Source organism: Monomorium pharaonis, chromosome 1 (genome assembly GCF_013373865.1).
Source record: "Monomorium pharaonis isolate MP-MQ-018 chromosome 1, ASM1337386v2, whole genome shotgun sequence".
NCBI lineage: Eukaryota > Metazoa > Arthropoda > Insecta > Hymenoptera > Formicidae > Monomorium > Monomorium pharaonis.
The window spans coordinates 23216726-23232803 of record NC_050467.1 but is presented as its reverse complement, the minus strand read 5'-3'; the positions used below and the strand labels follow the sequence as shown (position 1 = coordinate 23232803).

Below are 16078 nucleotides of genomic sequence, written 5' to 3'. Positions count from 1 at the left end.
TACATAAATTTAGAAACTACAAGGGGCAACTACGTTCCAGGAAGGAAGTGATTGCGAGAGGTAAAGTCAATAGTTGCTCGTCATTAATATTTATTAGATAGATGCTCTTTACACTGTATATTTCGGATAGCTTACATAGCGTATAACTTAACGGCCAATCTTATCGCCATATTTTATCACGTAATTATATCCAGCATATTCTTGCATATCATCAACTCCGTTTTCTTATCATCAGAAAGACAATCGCATTGCGTTACGATATATTAAAATATTTACTCAAACTAAATAAATCCACAACGATAATCTTATAGTTCATTCGACAGTATTCAGTATTCTTCTCGTTTCTTAATATTTTTTGGGGAATTCAATGACTGTTTAGGATAATCTTGCTCCACCAGATCCAGGGCACTCGCCTTTGCTCTTCACAGCCAAATCTAAGATTAAAGTACAACGTGATTATATTTAGTAAAAATAATTAATGTTATCAGTACAATAATTTACTGCCTCCATGCTTACTCGCGCCCATCTCGCAGTTGTGAATATCCAAAGCGCACTGCGTGCCAAAGGTCCTCGGTTTGAAATTGGAGTCAGCAGGATCATGAACGCAAATAGGATCATAATCGGTCCCGCAATCTCGCGCGCAATCTTTTTTATTCTTCTTCGCTTCCTTGGCCGCTTTGATGGCGTCCTTTACGTCTTTCGACGCGGTCGCCGCTTCCTTGATATCTTTCGGCTCCTTTATATCCTTGCTTTCAATTTTTGTATCATCGGGAAAAGCATACGTTTCCTCGCATAACGTGAACATGCTGAGAAACGCGAGGGCTAGGAAAAATCAAGAAGAGAGGGAGAAAGAGAAAAAAAAATAAAATTAAAGATAATTCGTTTTTGATCCATATATTCCATGTATTTTGAATCAAACGTTTCTTCTATAAAGTGATAGATGTTGCTTAAGTTATAATTGCAATTAATGAGTTTATAAATTATTTCAAAATTTTCGCTAATAAAAAAAATATTGATTAATATCCTTAACAATTATAAATGATTATTGCTGTATAACGAAATATAATTTTAAACGATTAATATAATTTTTAAAATTCTTTCTATTAGTGAACTGTAGACGGGGTGATATTATGTAAATCTATTGATAGGGGCTTTGCCTCTCCACTGGGATGCTGCGTGGCCTTAATACGCGTCTCTATTGAATGATTGCGGCTTTATTGAAATCAAGGTTTATTTTAAATCGAGATCAGTCCGCTCCTTGCGGTGATTGCGACGTTTCTTCGCTCAAGGCCGTTTACACCTACGCCCGTTTAAAGACATTTCCTTTTGCGGTGAGGCTTCTTCGAAATTCTCAAATGTTTTTTTGCATTTGAATCGCAGTTGCAATCCCTTCATAAATAATTAATCAAAAAGGAAATGTGCTTGCATAGTTTTACGATGTATCGCCTGCGGTCGAGTTGAGTTGAGTTTTAAATTGTCATAATGCAATTTCAAAAGAAGTGTATATTCCAACAATATCAAGACTTTATTTTTTTGAATTTTTTATTTATAATTTTAATTGGTAAAATTTTTTATTTTACTATATTTTACTGTATATATTATTAATAATCATAGAAACAATCAAGTTTTATAAAATCTTTACAATATTATACAAACAAATAATAAACTATAATATATTAAATATTATACTGCAATATTTTAACATCATATTAAAATATTTTTAATATTCTTTCTAAACACGCACAGATAACTAATCTTTAGTAGCTTTATTATATAATATAGAGAGAGATACACAATAAATTAAATTAAATTAACCTCTCAGCGATTAATACATATAGAATATATATTTGAATACTTAATTAATGAACATTAACTCGAAATCGTATATATTTCTAATTAACTTTATATAAGATACATATAATTGACTAAGGCTTGTTTCGACTAACATAGATTAATTTTAATCTATGTCGGTTTAACTTACTCTTTATCTTTTTCTAATTTTTAAAACTAGAATAAGATAACAAGTAAATTAAACCGAGATTAAAGTTAATTTGCGTTGGTAAAAATGGGCCTGATCGATTTTAACCCTATGAAATCTTAAAATCAGCACAGTTTCCATACCAACTATAACTGCTACCTCCATCGTTCTGGTTGATTGGTGACGGCTCAGTTAAAAGTCAATGAAAATCAGTAGTTCTACGCACGGTGAATGGCTGTCACGAGAGAACTGGCATATCGTATCATCATGCTACGTTTATAAGCTAAGTATGACGGTTAAATCTATCCCCACCTAAGAGTACAGAACATATCATGTCAAAGTTGATCGGACGTCCTGCTGAAAGCAAGACGGCTGATCACATTAATCGTTCTCAATTAATATATACTTTATATGGCTTGAATTTTACATTTATATTAGCTCCAAAAAATAGATTGTAATAAACAGACTGAAGGTTTTATTTTAATCAAACATTTTTACAAACTATGAAATGGAGAGTGTATGATATATGAATTGAGACAACATGAGAAAGAGAGATTTTAGATAAGACATAGATTTATTATTTTAAAATAAAAATAATTCACTGTCTCACAAAATAAAAGACATTAGATATCGCACATAACATCTTAATATATTCGAAATATAAAAATTGAACAAAGGGTAAATAATTTATCTAGATAAAGTTTTATTTTACAACGTACCTTGCTACTTGGCACACGATGGCACCGAATAATCATAGTACTATCATAGTACTATCATGAAAGGAAATATCATTCCTGTAATCTTCTCTAATCATGTCGTTCTGACTGTTGATTACGAAATGAGTTCGACAGCGCTCTATGTTTGTAATAATTTTTAACAGATTTTTCTTAATAAAAAAATACTTTTCTGACTCTAAGGTTGGAAAAATAAATACAACATTCTGTATGTTAAAATAATTTTTATAATTACATAAATAAATAATTTAAATAAATAATTACAAAAGTAGAGAAAGATGACGCGATAAAAATCTCTCACTGTTCTTTTTGCTCCGTGAGAACGCCTCTCTTCCTCTCTTCCTCTACGTAACTCTTGAATAAATTTAAGTAGTCGTGCCAAGATTCATGGAATGTAAATGCTTCGGTGACGCGACACCCAAGTGTCGTGCATTTCTCCGTCGAATTTGAACGAGCATTGTTTTGTGCTTCATACTTCTCAACAGAGCTTTTTACTATATTTTCGAGACCGTTTAGCTTTTCCAAGCTTGCATAGGCTAAAAAATATGGAATGTCATTAGTCAAATGAATAATAAATAAGTTAGAAGAAGTAGTTTTGATCGACAATATTTTTGTTTAAAAAAATTGCCTTATAAAATTCTCTTACTGCACAAAATTCTTACAGTTAAAGTTTAAAGGTTCAGATATTTAATTCAAGAGCTTACGCGATGAAAAATTTCGTTCTTCGTCGTCATCGTCTTTATTATTAGAGACCTTCTTGACAATCTCAAGTTTAGGTATAAAGAGCAATAAGCAGATTACGGCGATAAATTTCACGATCATTTTAAAAATCACCAACTTTAATATGATTTTCGCGATGGTAAATGCATTTAGTTTGAGAGCGAGCGGCAATCCTAGATCGATACTCGGCAAAAGGGAAACGTGAGTCACATCCGGAAGCGCGTAAGGTGCTCCATAAATCGGAGTTGGAACGGAAGTATGTATAGAAGGCCCATATCCTACAAAGAAACAAAATAATTAATTAAAGAGCATAAAAAATAATTTAAATTAAGAAAGTAATAGTATTTTTATCATAGAAAAATCAATTCAACAAAAATTTAATAAAATTAATTAAAAAATTAAATAACTAAAATTAATAAAAACTTATTAATTAAATTATAAGCTTGCAAAAGTTAAATTATTTTAAAGATATAACATAAACGTTAAAAAATTTTAAAGGTTTTAAAGATAAATTTCTAATAAAATTTGTAAAGTTAATATGTTAATAATTATAATACAAATTTAAGTAGATCAAATAGTATAGTAATCAAAAACCTTGACGGTTGACACTAACTGTCCTCACCTTGTTGGGAAGATAAAAAGTTTGGTCCATACGAAGAAGTTTGAGGATAAAATGACGGACCATCACTCGGTGGTCCATACGAATTTTGTGGCGGGCCATAAGAATTCTGCGGTCCGTTATAACGATCGTTATCTACCGATGGTCTGAAGGGTTGAGAATAAGGATCGGTAGGCGAAGGAGAATTAGGTCCGCTGTAGGTGATTCGCGGACTCTTCGATGCGTATATTGAATCGGGCGAATTGTACTCCGTTTCTGGCTTGTAACTGGACCCTTGCACGTACTCTCTCCTGTTTGTCTTTGTCTTTGAGTCCGTCTGCACGATTCCTTCTCGCGGGTCGTCGCTATTGTGAGAGTGCATCAATGCCTGAAGGTAACTGTCCCTTTTCCAAGCAGTCTTCGGATTTTTGCTGACCCAAGACTTGCGACTGTCGACATGAGAACCACGAGAATCCGTATTTTTCAAAATTGGTTTCCGTGAAACGGCTTGTTCTCCAGAAGACGAATGTCGACTGGCGATCGTGGGAGATACGAGGGGAGTAACTTTTGTAGAAACGATGTCGTTGGAGTCGATCGAAGCTTTGGTCGACAAGGGAGGACCGAGGATTAGATCCTTCCCTAGAGTTATCGATGCCTCGGATTCTCTGGCTTCTACTTTCAGGGTTGATGCACCTGGTGTATCCTGATAATTCGGGGGCACAGTTTCGTGGGATGAGACCAAAACAAGACACAGCAGAAAGGTTTTTAAAATCCAGCTGAATCGTTGATTCCGTGCTTGGTAGTAAGACATTTTGATAATAAGTTATAAGTTAATAAAATATGATCTGAAAATAAGAAAACATACTACAAGTAATTTATAAGTTATAAAATAGACTACAAAATGCAATCTTTAATTATATTTCTATAGCTACTGCTCTTCTCAATAATAAAACGTTTAACGACATTTCAACAACGACTCAATGTGCTTTAATAGTTTTAACAACAATAAATTTTTATTGTCTTTTATGCATGAATAAAATTTTAACACGTCGAAAAATTAGGAATTTATAATTACCGGTCCTTTATATATAACTCTCGTTACGTAGATAACACGGCAGTAAATAGACTTGTTAAAGATTCTAAATGCAATTCTTTAAATCAATTTTAATTAAAAAAAAGAAGAGATGGGCAAGTAGTACAAACAAACAGCATGACATGAAACGCCTTCTAGATGAGCGCAGAAGATTCCACTTGAATACGAAATGTAAGTAAATGTCGCGCATACTAAACGTGTAGCGGTCTTCGCCCCTTTTTAGGGTGACCATTCCAACAATGACCTTAATTCACGTACAATTCGGTGCAAACGTGGAAAACAGCAGAATAGCTGCACTTTACAATTTTACGATAGATTTTTAATTGTTATATAATTTGTTACATCATTATATTATTATTTATATTGCTATCTAAAATACATCTAAATTATAGATATAAATTTATTATTTATGAAATAAGCTTAAAACTAAACTCTATAAAATAACAACAATTTTTTTAGTTTCTGATTGCAACAATATTATATTTATTGATTAAAATAACATTATTATTGTACAATTAAACCTAAAAATTTGCTGTTATTTTATAATTTGGTTTTTAAACTTATTTTATAAAATCTAGCATGTATATATATGTGCGTGTGTGTGTGTGTGTGTGTGTGTGTATATATATAAAATTATATAGAATATAGTTTTATCAAACTATGTAGAATAATATTTAAAACAGATAATAATATAAGGTACAGTTATAAAAATAATAATTAAATTTAAAAGAGCTCTGATTTCTACGACTAATTTCATTTATTAATTACGTAATTTTTATGTCAATTCTTTATATCAAAATATGTATCACAATTTACAATAAGTAAGTTAATTAGTAAGCCAAAAAGTCATAAATAAATATACATACGTTAACAATTTTTATTTAAAATAATTCTTCTCTCCCAACAAAGAATGACGTAGACTTTTAGCTTCTCAGTTTCTAGAATTCTAGTTTCTGTCTCTTCTCCATAAATCTTGCAAGTTATCCACCCCTGCATCAAACACAAAAATCTATAGAACTAACAAACTGGTGAGCTCACGAAACATTCTTGTTGACTGGCACTCACGTCGATCAAGCCTCGTGAATAAAAAATCATTGTGTTCGCTTCGTCTATATATGCCGTTCGCATTCGGAAGGGGCACAAGATTCACATTATTGGGTTACTATTCCACCGTGCCCCTTCGGTTCTTCTAACACACCCATCGATAAATCTACCGAGAAATATGTCAAGATCATTTCATTATCTTTTTAATAAAAAAAAAAGTTTTCTAGTTATTTATATTATATCGCAATATAGAAATTAAAAATACAATCAACGATTTTTTATTGTTATTAAACTATTCTTAACACGATAATCTTTATATTTTTTAATAACAAAGTTCTAACATTATTGTTTTAATAGTAAAGTGAATAAAAATCTATGTATTTTTTTCTATTTCGTATTTTACAAAAAGAGAAGAAAATACGAAATTCATCATTCTAATAAGCATCTTCGTGATTTATAAAAGTAAGAGTTAAAACGTTTTTCTTTATTTATTATTTTGGTATTTATTGTAAATTGTTAAAAGCTTTAAAATGACAACAGGAGGGATCAAAAGCATGAGCCATTATTATGTGCTGGATGATGCAGTTTATAACGGTGTTACTGTCCTTTGAACCTTACAATTCTTTGATCCAGTGGCACACTTTTAGTGGCATTCTTTTGGTGATTCTATTATCTTCCGGAGAGGTATGCAAATATTGTGTCCAATAAAAGTCTCGATCAGGTATTTACATTCGTCCGCACTTCAGCAACCAAAGCACGTGCAAAAATAAGGAAAACGTTTTATATTACACCATTCTCTAAAACCATTTCTATTAATTTTAATTATCTAAGTCTTTTTCTAATCATTAGTTTTAAATATTTAAATTCAAATTTGATTATTTAAATAATGTGCAAAATGTTTTCCACACAAGTTTAAATAAAAACTTTTAAAGATAAACTTTATCAACAGGAAAATTAATCTGTATCTGTAATTTTGTATAATGATATAAATTCTTAATTATAGAATTTAAATATATCAATACATCTAAAAGTTTACGGCTCAAAAATCTGCAAATACGTTTGAAAAGATTGCCAAATATGGTCTCTACGGCCACTCCCGATCAATATGCTAACCTCGGGGTCTCTCAGCAACCAAACACAATGCTTAACACGTGCAAGATTTACTCACTACGTAGAGTTTTGACTTGAGGACAGTGCGAAATAATAACAGTTATCTAAATATCATAGCAAATTAGAAAATATAGCAAAATGAATTTTTCAACAACCGAAACAAGGTACGTTTTATCTCTTCAAACTTAATGAGCAAAGTGTACTATTTTTTAAAATGTAAATTGCATTATTGCGCAGGTGGATAAAATTCGGAAAATATCATGATTTTGTCTTCGTTGGAAAGGAAACTATTGCAACGGCTTCCGGTATTTACGTGAGCTTTTTAAATTTAAACACAAGAGAGAGGCAAATTGAACGCTTCGACAACAAAGAAAAGGGTGATGGCGCGTCGTGTTTGGCAGGACATCCGGTACATAAAATACCACAATTATTAATAATATCAATTTATTTATATTACTAAATATTTAAAAAATAACGTACCACACTGCATCCATTTATTTATTATTAATGAGGGCTTTTGCTAGATAGTTCCCATGTTCTCCGTGGCCGAGAGAAAACCTAATCCCAAGATATCAGTATTTATATATCCGACACTAGAAAGGATCTCCAGATGTGTACTGCCCGACAAAATTAATAATTATTTATCCTGCGCCTTCGCTGGTACAGAGTATCTCATTAGCTTGACCAGCTTTCCCGATTTTCGACTGATCGTGTGGCTCTGGAGAACTGGCAAGCCCGTCGCTAGCCTTGACACGAAAATAGACAATCTTGTTCAAGAAATTTAGTATGAGTATTTTTTGTAATACTTTTCTATAACATAATTTTTAAGAATTTGTTTCTTTAATTTTTTAAGATTAATAAATTGTTTGGTCTTACAAGTTGTTCACCGAATCCTCCACATTTGATATCTCAATTGGGGATAGACGATAGTACACTGTCGATCTATCAGATACGCACGTGCTCCAAAATCGTAAGTATACATCGCATAAACACGCCAATTGCGGGACACAAAGTTGTATCTTTATCCTGGACGGCTGAAGGAAATTTATATATTTCGGATGAATTCGGGAATGTATGGCTTGTGGCAATAGAAGCTAATAAATTATACTGGGTAATAAAATCAAAAATACTTGAACAATCAAAAAATAAACCGATTGTTGTTGCCCATAAAAGTGGCGTAATATTTGTAAATACCAATAATGAAATTACGGTACGTATTGAATTTTTCATAGAAATAAAAATAATTTTTAATAATTGTAGTTTTTAAAGTTATAAATTTAAAATAAAGTAAAAATAAATTTTATTTTTGCATACAAAGACTTGAATTTATTTCTTTGAGGGTCGGTTGTTCCTTCTTGGTAAACTTACCTAGCAGATAAATATATATTTGTCTTTATTTAAGAAAAGAAATAAAGATAGACACATGCTTATCTGGTAGGTAAGTTTACCAAGAAGTTGGAATAACCGGTCCTTGTTGCATAACTTTATGTTATTATTATTTTATTTTACAATATATTAGAATTAATAATGTTTTAGTTTTACAAAAAAACATCTGCAAATTGGAATGTGACGTGGAAATTCATGTGGTCAATTTCGACTTCCTATTCTATACAAGTAGGAAAACAACATTGTTTTAAAGACGGAATTTTGCTTCATTCAAAAAACGGAGAAATTTTTGAGATCTGTACGCAACACGACAATATTCCCCACATAGAAGTTATTTATACGGACGAGATTGAATACAAAACATTGTTTTCTATATCTCAGCGTACAGATCACGTCGCAGCGGTGGACCGTCTAAATCGTCTTTGCATTTTCGAGTTATCGACCGGCAAATTGATCGCGAGATTATCTCTGAAGCACCACGGTGAAGGTAAAGTCAAATATAAAGAAGACTAATTATAAGCAAAAACATTTAGTTAAAGCATGTTAAATACATTTTTTAAACTAATTAACGTACTTTATTCCCCTTCATTTTTAATTAATATACAAAGATAATGAGATTAGTATTTCTTATACTTGATCATCTTTTCATAACAGTTCTTCAGGTGAATTCACATTCTACTTTACCAATCCTTGTGTCATGCAGCGACACTGGTAATTGCATTCTAATTGATATCACGAAAGTTTCATTACCTAAAATTTTTAATTGCTTTCATCTTTATGAAAATTTCTTGGATAAGATAAAATTTTCATGTAACGGCGAACTTTTGGGAATTGGCAATTCTCAAACTGGCATGATATTTATTATTGGTAAACGACCTAAACAGCAACGCATAGATGTTTTAGGATTCATAGAAATTAATGGATATGTAAGACATTTATATAAAATATTATTTTTAATTAATTATTTAAGATATAATTATTTTCAGTTTAATTTTTTTCAAAATATTCTTTAAAACATTATTTATTACACGATAAATAATGTAAAAATATAGATGCGTAAGTTTATATCTTTGTTAAAAGAAAAAACAGAATAAAAGTCTTTTTGCTTTTATAGATCACTGATTTTTTGATATATGAAAGAAGCAACGACTGCTTTGAAATCTTAGTCCTAGCAACGACTAATCCTTCTATAGCTTCGATCGGCGGCGAAAAAGTAATTGTGTACACTTGCAAAATCTCGATCGACTTTTGCCCGCGTGCCGTTTGCATGATAGACTTACTAAAACCCTTCAGAACGTTCTATCACGGATCTAAATCTTTGAGTATTTTGGGTATACCCTCTTTATCTAAACAATTACATCAAATGGAGATACAAGTAAGTAAAAAATTATATTTTTATACAAAATACAATCACATAAAAAATTAAACTTACATTACTTGATATTATCAAGATAATAAAATTATATTTTTTATATTAAATAATTTAAACAACTTTAGAAAATTATAACTTTTCTAAATTGTTTTATTTTGTGTTACAGAATGACTTTCAAGATATTGTTCTCACAGATGCACTGTTTTCAATGCATCAGTTGAGGAGAATCGGAATATATGTAACCAGTTCTCGAATTATAACCTACGGATATGACGGCTTAATTGTAGTTAGAGATAGTACAGAACTTCGCAGGGTGATCGCGATTTTCATGCCACATCATCGCAGCCAAGGAGGCATAAAACATGCAATTTCTTCGCGTTTTGGGGAAATGATTGTTTCTCTCGGTAGAAATGGCGATCTCGTTGCCAATCGACTTCGGTATTATATCTTTACTTACTCTTTACGCTGCCGCATCATTTAAATTATTCACAAAAATTACGAAAATAAATCCAAATTAATTTAATCATATGTACAGCTTACCAGAAACGAAAACAAATTTGACATTAGAAACCGAAACTACAAGTATACGTTTAACAATCGAGGATTTTACTTCCGATTCAAACGAACTGTACAGTCAAGGAATTGAAACCTGGTTGGATAGTATAATCGCCGCTAAATTAAAGGCTGAACGTGATGAAGCTTTACTTCTACGAGCTTCTATCGTGGCCGATCTTGAGAAAATTAAAACGCAAGTAATGTCCCTTTTAGAATTCAATTTTGATTTAGAATTAAAATAACTTTTTATAATAGATACGCGAGCTCCTCGACATAAATGAAGCAAAATCCTCAAACCACCGTTTGCCGATCTCGGCCTTCGATTTAGATCGCAAGTCTCGACAGCGGAGAATAGAAGAAGCTCGAGTTGAACGAGATAAGTTGCATCGAAACCTCGAAGAGGAGTGCGTCCAAAGAGATCAGGTGGCGTCGAATCTGCGTGAAATATTTTGGGAACCGCTGCAAGTTAAACCATGTGCTCTCAAATCAATTGGTGATAATACAATTATTCAAAATTATCCTCTCATCGCCTTGACTAGAAAAAGGAACGATTACAAAGTATGGAATAAGCTTTCCTCGGACACTGACGAATTTTTATACAGGTAATTATTTTGCCCGTATTTCGTTAATAATACGTATAATAATACAATTATAACAAATAACTTTTGTTTTCTTACTGTTACATTTTAAGAAATTTATAATATTATAAGTAGTTATTTTTTTTACTGAATTATTAGAAATAATAAAACATAACATGATAAATGATCTTTCTAGTTATGAAGTGTATAACAGATCAGTAGATAAAGAAGAAGATTTAAGACAAGGATCTATAATGATTTCCGATAAAGAATCTTTAACTAACAATGAAAGCCAAACACATCAAGTGGCTAAGAGGTGGTACACACTCGCGGATGAAGATGAAAAATTGTGTATATCGGGTATCACGACGCATAAATGGATTGAGGATGAAAGCATAGCTTCAACACATCAACTATTGACTCCGTGTGATAGCAATCTCGAAGCTATTCTGCAGAAAGATGTTATCACTGAAAATCGAGAGCGTAAATTAAAGGTGACAGTTACCATAAATCTATTAACATAATTACATTACATAATACTGAAAAGATAATTAGACATAAATTCCATCATTACTTTAAAGAAACTTACGTAAAATAAAAATTATGTTTAATTGTTTAATAATGTATTTTGTAAGTTATGCTTTTTTAAAAACAGATCTATTAATACAATTACATTATATAATAACTGAAAACATAATTATTACGTAAAATAAAAAATTATGTAACAATATATTTTCATAAGTTACGCTTTTTTTCAAAGACAGATCTATGGACAGAATTACATTACATAATATTGAAAACATAATTAGACATAAATTCAATCGTTACTTTGAAGAAACTTACGTAATATAAAAATTATTTTTAATTATTCAATAATATATTTTTGTAAGTCTTTTCTTTAACAGATGCGTTTCAATGATCTCTTCGATGAAATGAAATACGCAAAGGAATGTGTATTAAAATGTGCAAAGGAGCGCATCGACAGACTTCGATATTGTGCGTCTGAACTGAAAACGTTGTTTGGCATAGATTCCATTCTAGAGTCAATTGAGACTCCAACTTGGAATGTCGAAGAAATACCTGACTACATAATTAGCGTTAAAGATCACGAAGTATTTGAGAAACAGTCACAGCGGGTAGAACTAAAGATATTCGATAAGAATCAAAAAGACGAAAATAAAAGTGAAAAAATTAATGAGTTTTATAAAATAGCACTTGAAAAAATGATGGACGGTGTACTAGAACTTAAGTAAGTCAATCAAAATTTGAGAAATAATTACATAGAAATAAATTATTGATACAAACAAGCTTTCGTATGTTTCTTACAAAAAAGTATTATGTAAAATTAATTTAAATGTCAAAAATAAAGAAATCTTATTGTTTTAAGATGGGAAGATGAAGTGAAAAAGGAAATACCTGTGCCGGATTGCTTAATTATGAAGAATCCTTCGAAATACACCGACGAGGATATTGCAGCTATCGCGTCGTACGAATCCAAAGTACAGACGTTACAGAAAGAACGTGAAAAATATAAAGCGATACTACAAGCTGATATTATAGAAACAAAAGGTTAAAACGTTTTAAACAAGACATTTAAAAAAATAAATAAACCCTATTCATTAAAATAGAATAATTGTTTAGCCTGCGCTGAGGTTGCTTTCGTCATTCAGATATATAAAACATTTCAGACGCTTTGCAAAGGGACATCGCCGCATTTAACGACAAGTTAAAGGATCTAGAGTTGAAGAAGATACAAATTGAATGCGCTATTCTTCAGGAGAGACTGATGAGGATACGCACAATTCAAACATATCAGAATATGGTCGACGGCAGACAGAAAATCGCTCGTCTCGCCGACGAGGAGTTAGCACCGGTGATGCGAGAGGCACGCAAGCTCACCGAGGAGTGCAACTCACTGGAGATGATCGTGTCGGAGCTGAAAGTGCGATACGACAACCTGTGCAAGGCGGACAAACGCCTGGAGTCCAAGTTCCGCAGCGAATTCTCGGAGTTGAAGCAGCCGATAGTAGAACACTTGTTCAGGCACTACAAGAAGCGGCCCAGGGCCGGTCGGCTGATCACCACGTCCGTCACCTACCTGACAGAGGTGGCAAGATGCGTCGCGAACAACGAGAAGTCGGACATTTTACCGCGCGAATGCCTGGACTTCCTCAAAGGCATGGATGTTTTGGACTTGATGCCCCGAAATCTACCGCTGCAAATTAACGCCGATCATTGGCGAACGATGTGCAGATTGAGGAGAATGAAGATCGAGATAGAAACGAAGGTGAGAAAAAAACGTCAGCAATTACATTTACTAAAATATATTGTCTTACAGTAATTATTATTAAACTGTGTAAATAATAATTAAAGATTTAAAAAAAAAACCAATGTCGAAGGTGAGATGCTGCGCGGTGGAGATAGCCGAGGCGGAGCAGACGTTGTCGTTTTATCAGAAGGCGATGCAGTCGGCTGACAATGTTGTGACGTGCAAGAAGACCAGCTTGGACGACATGGAGAAATCCTTGGCGCATCGCGCGCAGGAAATGGAGGTTCAGCTCATTTTAAAAATGGGTCAGATCGAGGTGCAACTACAAGGTTGTCCCTCCGACTATGCGAATGCTGTTCTCGTGATGAGAGAAGAGCTTTTACGGGTCAACGATTGTATCGTTGAGACCGGGAAACGCAAGCTGGCAGCGATGCATAAATCCATGCACTTGCGGAAGATCGTGTCGCAACACGAATGGAAGCATACTTGCGCGAAAATGATAATGGAAGACCTACAGCGGGACTTGAAGGACATTCGAGAGTTCAAGGTATAAAGATTGGCAAGAGAGCGTTTTTCTTCTTAGAAAAAATTTATTATTATTGTATCATAATATAGCAATTTTCTATATCAACAATTGTTTGATGTCAAAGAAGGGCTATTGTTTCTTGCGCAATTTTAGATCACGAGAAACGTGCTTGAATTTTTGAACAACTATCCCTGCAGCATAAGTTTGGAGAGAGATTACGAAAAGATGGAAGTCGACTTGCGAACATTTCGAAACGTAAGTACCGATTTATTATTACTCGAATTGTTCACCGTTCACAGATGATTCAAGAAATATGAAGTCTTTTATTTTCAGAAATTTCGTGACTTGTTGGAATTAGAGCAGGCGCGTCTAAAAGAAATGAAGCGGCTGATGGCCAAGTGGAAGAAGAAGAACGACAAGATGTCGCAGGAGATCAGATCGAAGTCGGCGGACGTCGAGGAACGTCGCAGGTTGCTTGAGGATCCGCATCGCAAGAGGGACGAGGAATCTCGCAGGATGAGACTCGCGACGATCGCGAGGCGTACCAGACTTGTTATGAAAGCAGAGGAAAATTATGAGCAGTTGCTAATCTTGCACGCTCACCTCGAGGTCTTGAAGCTGCGAACGTATCCGACCTTGCAGTTTAAAACCGCATAGGACTCGTGTGTCGAGGAAAAAAATCTTGGCGCGAGCGAGATCGTCGACGCTTTGACAACGTCGACTTAATTTTCTCGACTTTAATTTATGAAAACTGCTTTTTTTCAACAGGAATAATAATATTGTTCTATTTATGCATTCATGGAGAAGTCTAAACGCGCGGGGAGCGTCGAGCGCCGAGAATATCGGATTAATACGTTGACTCGCTGAATTACAGATTTATGTAAATTCACGTGTAATATGTATGATAATACATGGCAATAGTTTTGTATTACGTTTCGTCATTGATACTTGTTATTTCGATCTCGATCTCATGTATGCACTCGCGATAAAGGAAAATTATTAATTCCAAGAAACAGATAAGTAATGTAATATTGCTGTATCTGGACATTTCTTGGTAAACTTTGTGCTTATATGTTATATAAAAGATAATATTCAATATTTGTATTTTGTTTGTTGTTTTTTATCTACTTTTTGTATTAATGTTATTCCGATTCTCCTAGGAAAAAGTTTATCTGTACCAGTAATGCCTGATATTAACAAAATTATTCATGTAAACTGTAATACACACACTCTCTTCTTACTAAAATATTTTATTTAGAGATTACGAGACTTACCATAAGATAAATTGCAACAGATGTTGTCAAAAAAGATGGAATAATTTGTGTTGATTTATGTCACTAGATGGAAAGTACCCATTATCGTTTGACAAGATAACGGTGTCATAATACGGGGATTTCCTCTTGTCAGGGCGAGAGAGCATCATCGTGAATTCTGATCCGCTATTTGCGACAATCCAAAATGCTTTTTCCTCCAACAGTTCATCGTCTGCCACGAAGAATGATCTAATACTTTGGCATACTTATGATCTATAGGTATATGAATCATACAGATCATTCATCAAGCACGCGTTTATATTTCAACGTCGATGTTTGTGCTTCCGCGAGTTGTATAATAGTCCATCGATAACAATCTGTCAACAAGAAACAAGAAATTAATCTCTACATATATTCAATTGTTTTAAAAAGTTGATAGATAGTTAAGTGTTCTATAAACATAATTTTATAATTATTCTAAATTATCACTCTGTTGTTATGAAAACAATACTTCTAAAAGATTATTTTAAGATTAAGATAGTATATATAAATAAATACATGCTACATAAATAAGATAGACATTACAGATATACATATAAATTATATAAATTATATATATATATATACTTATTTATTTATAAAATTCACATACGTCGTAATTATTAATCTCTAACATTATTAAACTTTCACACAATCTAAAATTCCGAAAACCAAAAATCCAAAAAAAGATTTAGTATTAATTTAAATAAACAACAATTAACAATTTTCATGTCTTTACGTCAAAATATTGTTATCTCTATATCAACTACACTAGCTGTTAAAAAAAAATTTATATGTAACATAATATAAATCAATATTGGCC

The 16078-nt window shown here is 32.6% G+C and overlaps 3 protein-coding genes across 5 annotated transcripts; 1 reads left to right on the top strand and 2 right to left on the bottom strand.

Annotated features, from left to right (window-relative positions):
- Positions 1-73: 73 nt before the first annotated feature.
- Positions 74-2278, bottom strand: LOC105833028. Its single transcript, XM_012674425.3, has 3 exons — positions 2122-2278; positions 517-822; positions 74-434 (listed from the first exon to the last, which is right to left on the bottom strand). Exons 1-3 carry the CDS (start codon positions 2141-2143, stop codon positions 376-378), a joined length of 387 nt encoding a protein of 128 aa, XP_012529879.1. The 5' UTR covers positions 2144-2278; the 3' UTR covers positions 74-375.
- LOC105833025 lies at positions 2160-7829 on the bottom strand. Of its 3 annotated transcripts, XM_036292494.1 has the most exons (8): positions 6786-6861; positions 6189-6333; positions 5990-6113; positions 4055-4875; positions 3417-3710; positions 3014-3248; positions 2698-2833; positions 2160-2290 (listed from the first exon to the last, which is right to left on the bottom strand). In XM_036292494.1, exons 4-7 carry the CDS (start codon positions 4839-4841, stop codon positions 2785-2787), a joined length of 1365 nt encoding a protein of 454 aa, XP_036148387.1. In that variant the 5' UTR covers positions 4842-4875; positions 5990-6113; positions 6189-6333; positions 6786-6861; the 3' UTR covers positions 2160-2290; positions 2698-2784. The 3 variants fall into 3 exon arrangements, with proteins under 3 accessions (XP_036148387.1, XP_036148391.1, XP_036148396.1); XM_036292498.1 differs by lacking the exon at positions 6786-6861 and adding an exon at positions 7758-7829 and having other exon boundaries at positions 5990-6333; XM_036292503.1 differs by lacking the exon at positions 2160-2290 and having other exon boundaries at positions 2699-2890; positions 2977-3248; positions 5990-6333.
- Positions 7357-15061, top strand: LOC105833017 (cilia- and flagella-associated protein 43). Its single transcript, XM_036289873.1, has 17 exons — positions 7357-7441; positions 7515-7686; positions 7802-8061; positions 8157-8478; positions 9045-9150; positions 9264-9589; positions 9778-10038; positions 10202-10473; positions 10571-10787; positions 10846-11192; positions 11365-11662; positions 12074-12417; positions 12556-12737; positions 12857-13455; positions 13568-13984; positions 14117-14218; positions 14297-15061. Exons 1-17 carry the CDS (start codon positions 7416-7418, stop codon positions 14618-14620), a joined length of 4575 nt encoding a protein of 1524 aa, XP_036145766.1. The 5' UTR covers positions 7357-7415; the 3' UTR covers positions 14621-15061.
- Positions 15062-16078: the final 1017 nt, after the last annotated feature.

Excerpts from the sequence above, each read along its gene's own strand:
- LOC105833028 (XM_012674425.3), bottom strand. The coding sequence starts at position 2,143 with ATGGAGGTAGCAGTTATAGTTG. Across the intron at positions 823-2,121 it reads GGAGGTAGCAGTTATAGTTG|CCCTCGCGTTTCTCAGCATG; the intron begins GTATGGAAACTG and ends GATTTTTCCTAG. Across the intron at positions 435-516 it reads CAACTGCGAGATGGGCGCGA|ATTTGGCTGTGAAGAGCAAA; the intron begins GTAAGCATGGAG and ends CTTTAATCTTAG.
- LOC105833025 (XM_036292498.1), bottom strand. The coding sequence starts at position 4,841 with ATGTCTTACTACCAAGCACGGAATCAACGATTCAGCTGGATTTTAAAA. Across the intron at positions 3,711-4,054 it reads CTTTTTATCTTCCCAACAAG|GATATGGGCCTTCTATACAT; the intron begins GTGAGGACAGTT and ends GTTTCTTTGTAG. Across the intron at positions 2,834-3,013 it reads CTCACGGAGCAAAAAGAACA|AGCGCTGTCGAACTCATTTC; the intron begins GTGAGAGATTTT and ends TTACAAACATAG.
- LOC105833017 (XM_036289873.1), top strand. The coding sequence starts at position 7,416 with ATGAATTTTTCAACAACCGAAACAAG. Across the intron at positions 7,442-7,514 it reads TTTTCAACAACCGAAACAAG|GTGGATAAAATTCGGAAAAT; the intron begins GTACGTTTTATC and ends ATTATTGCGCAG. Across the intron at positions 13,456-13,567 it reads AGATCGAGATAGAAACGAAG|GTGAGATGCTGCGCGGTGGA; the intron begins GTGAGAAAAAAA and ends CCAATGTCGAAG.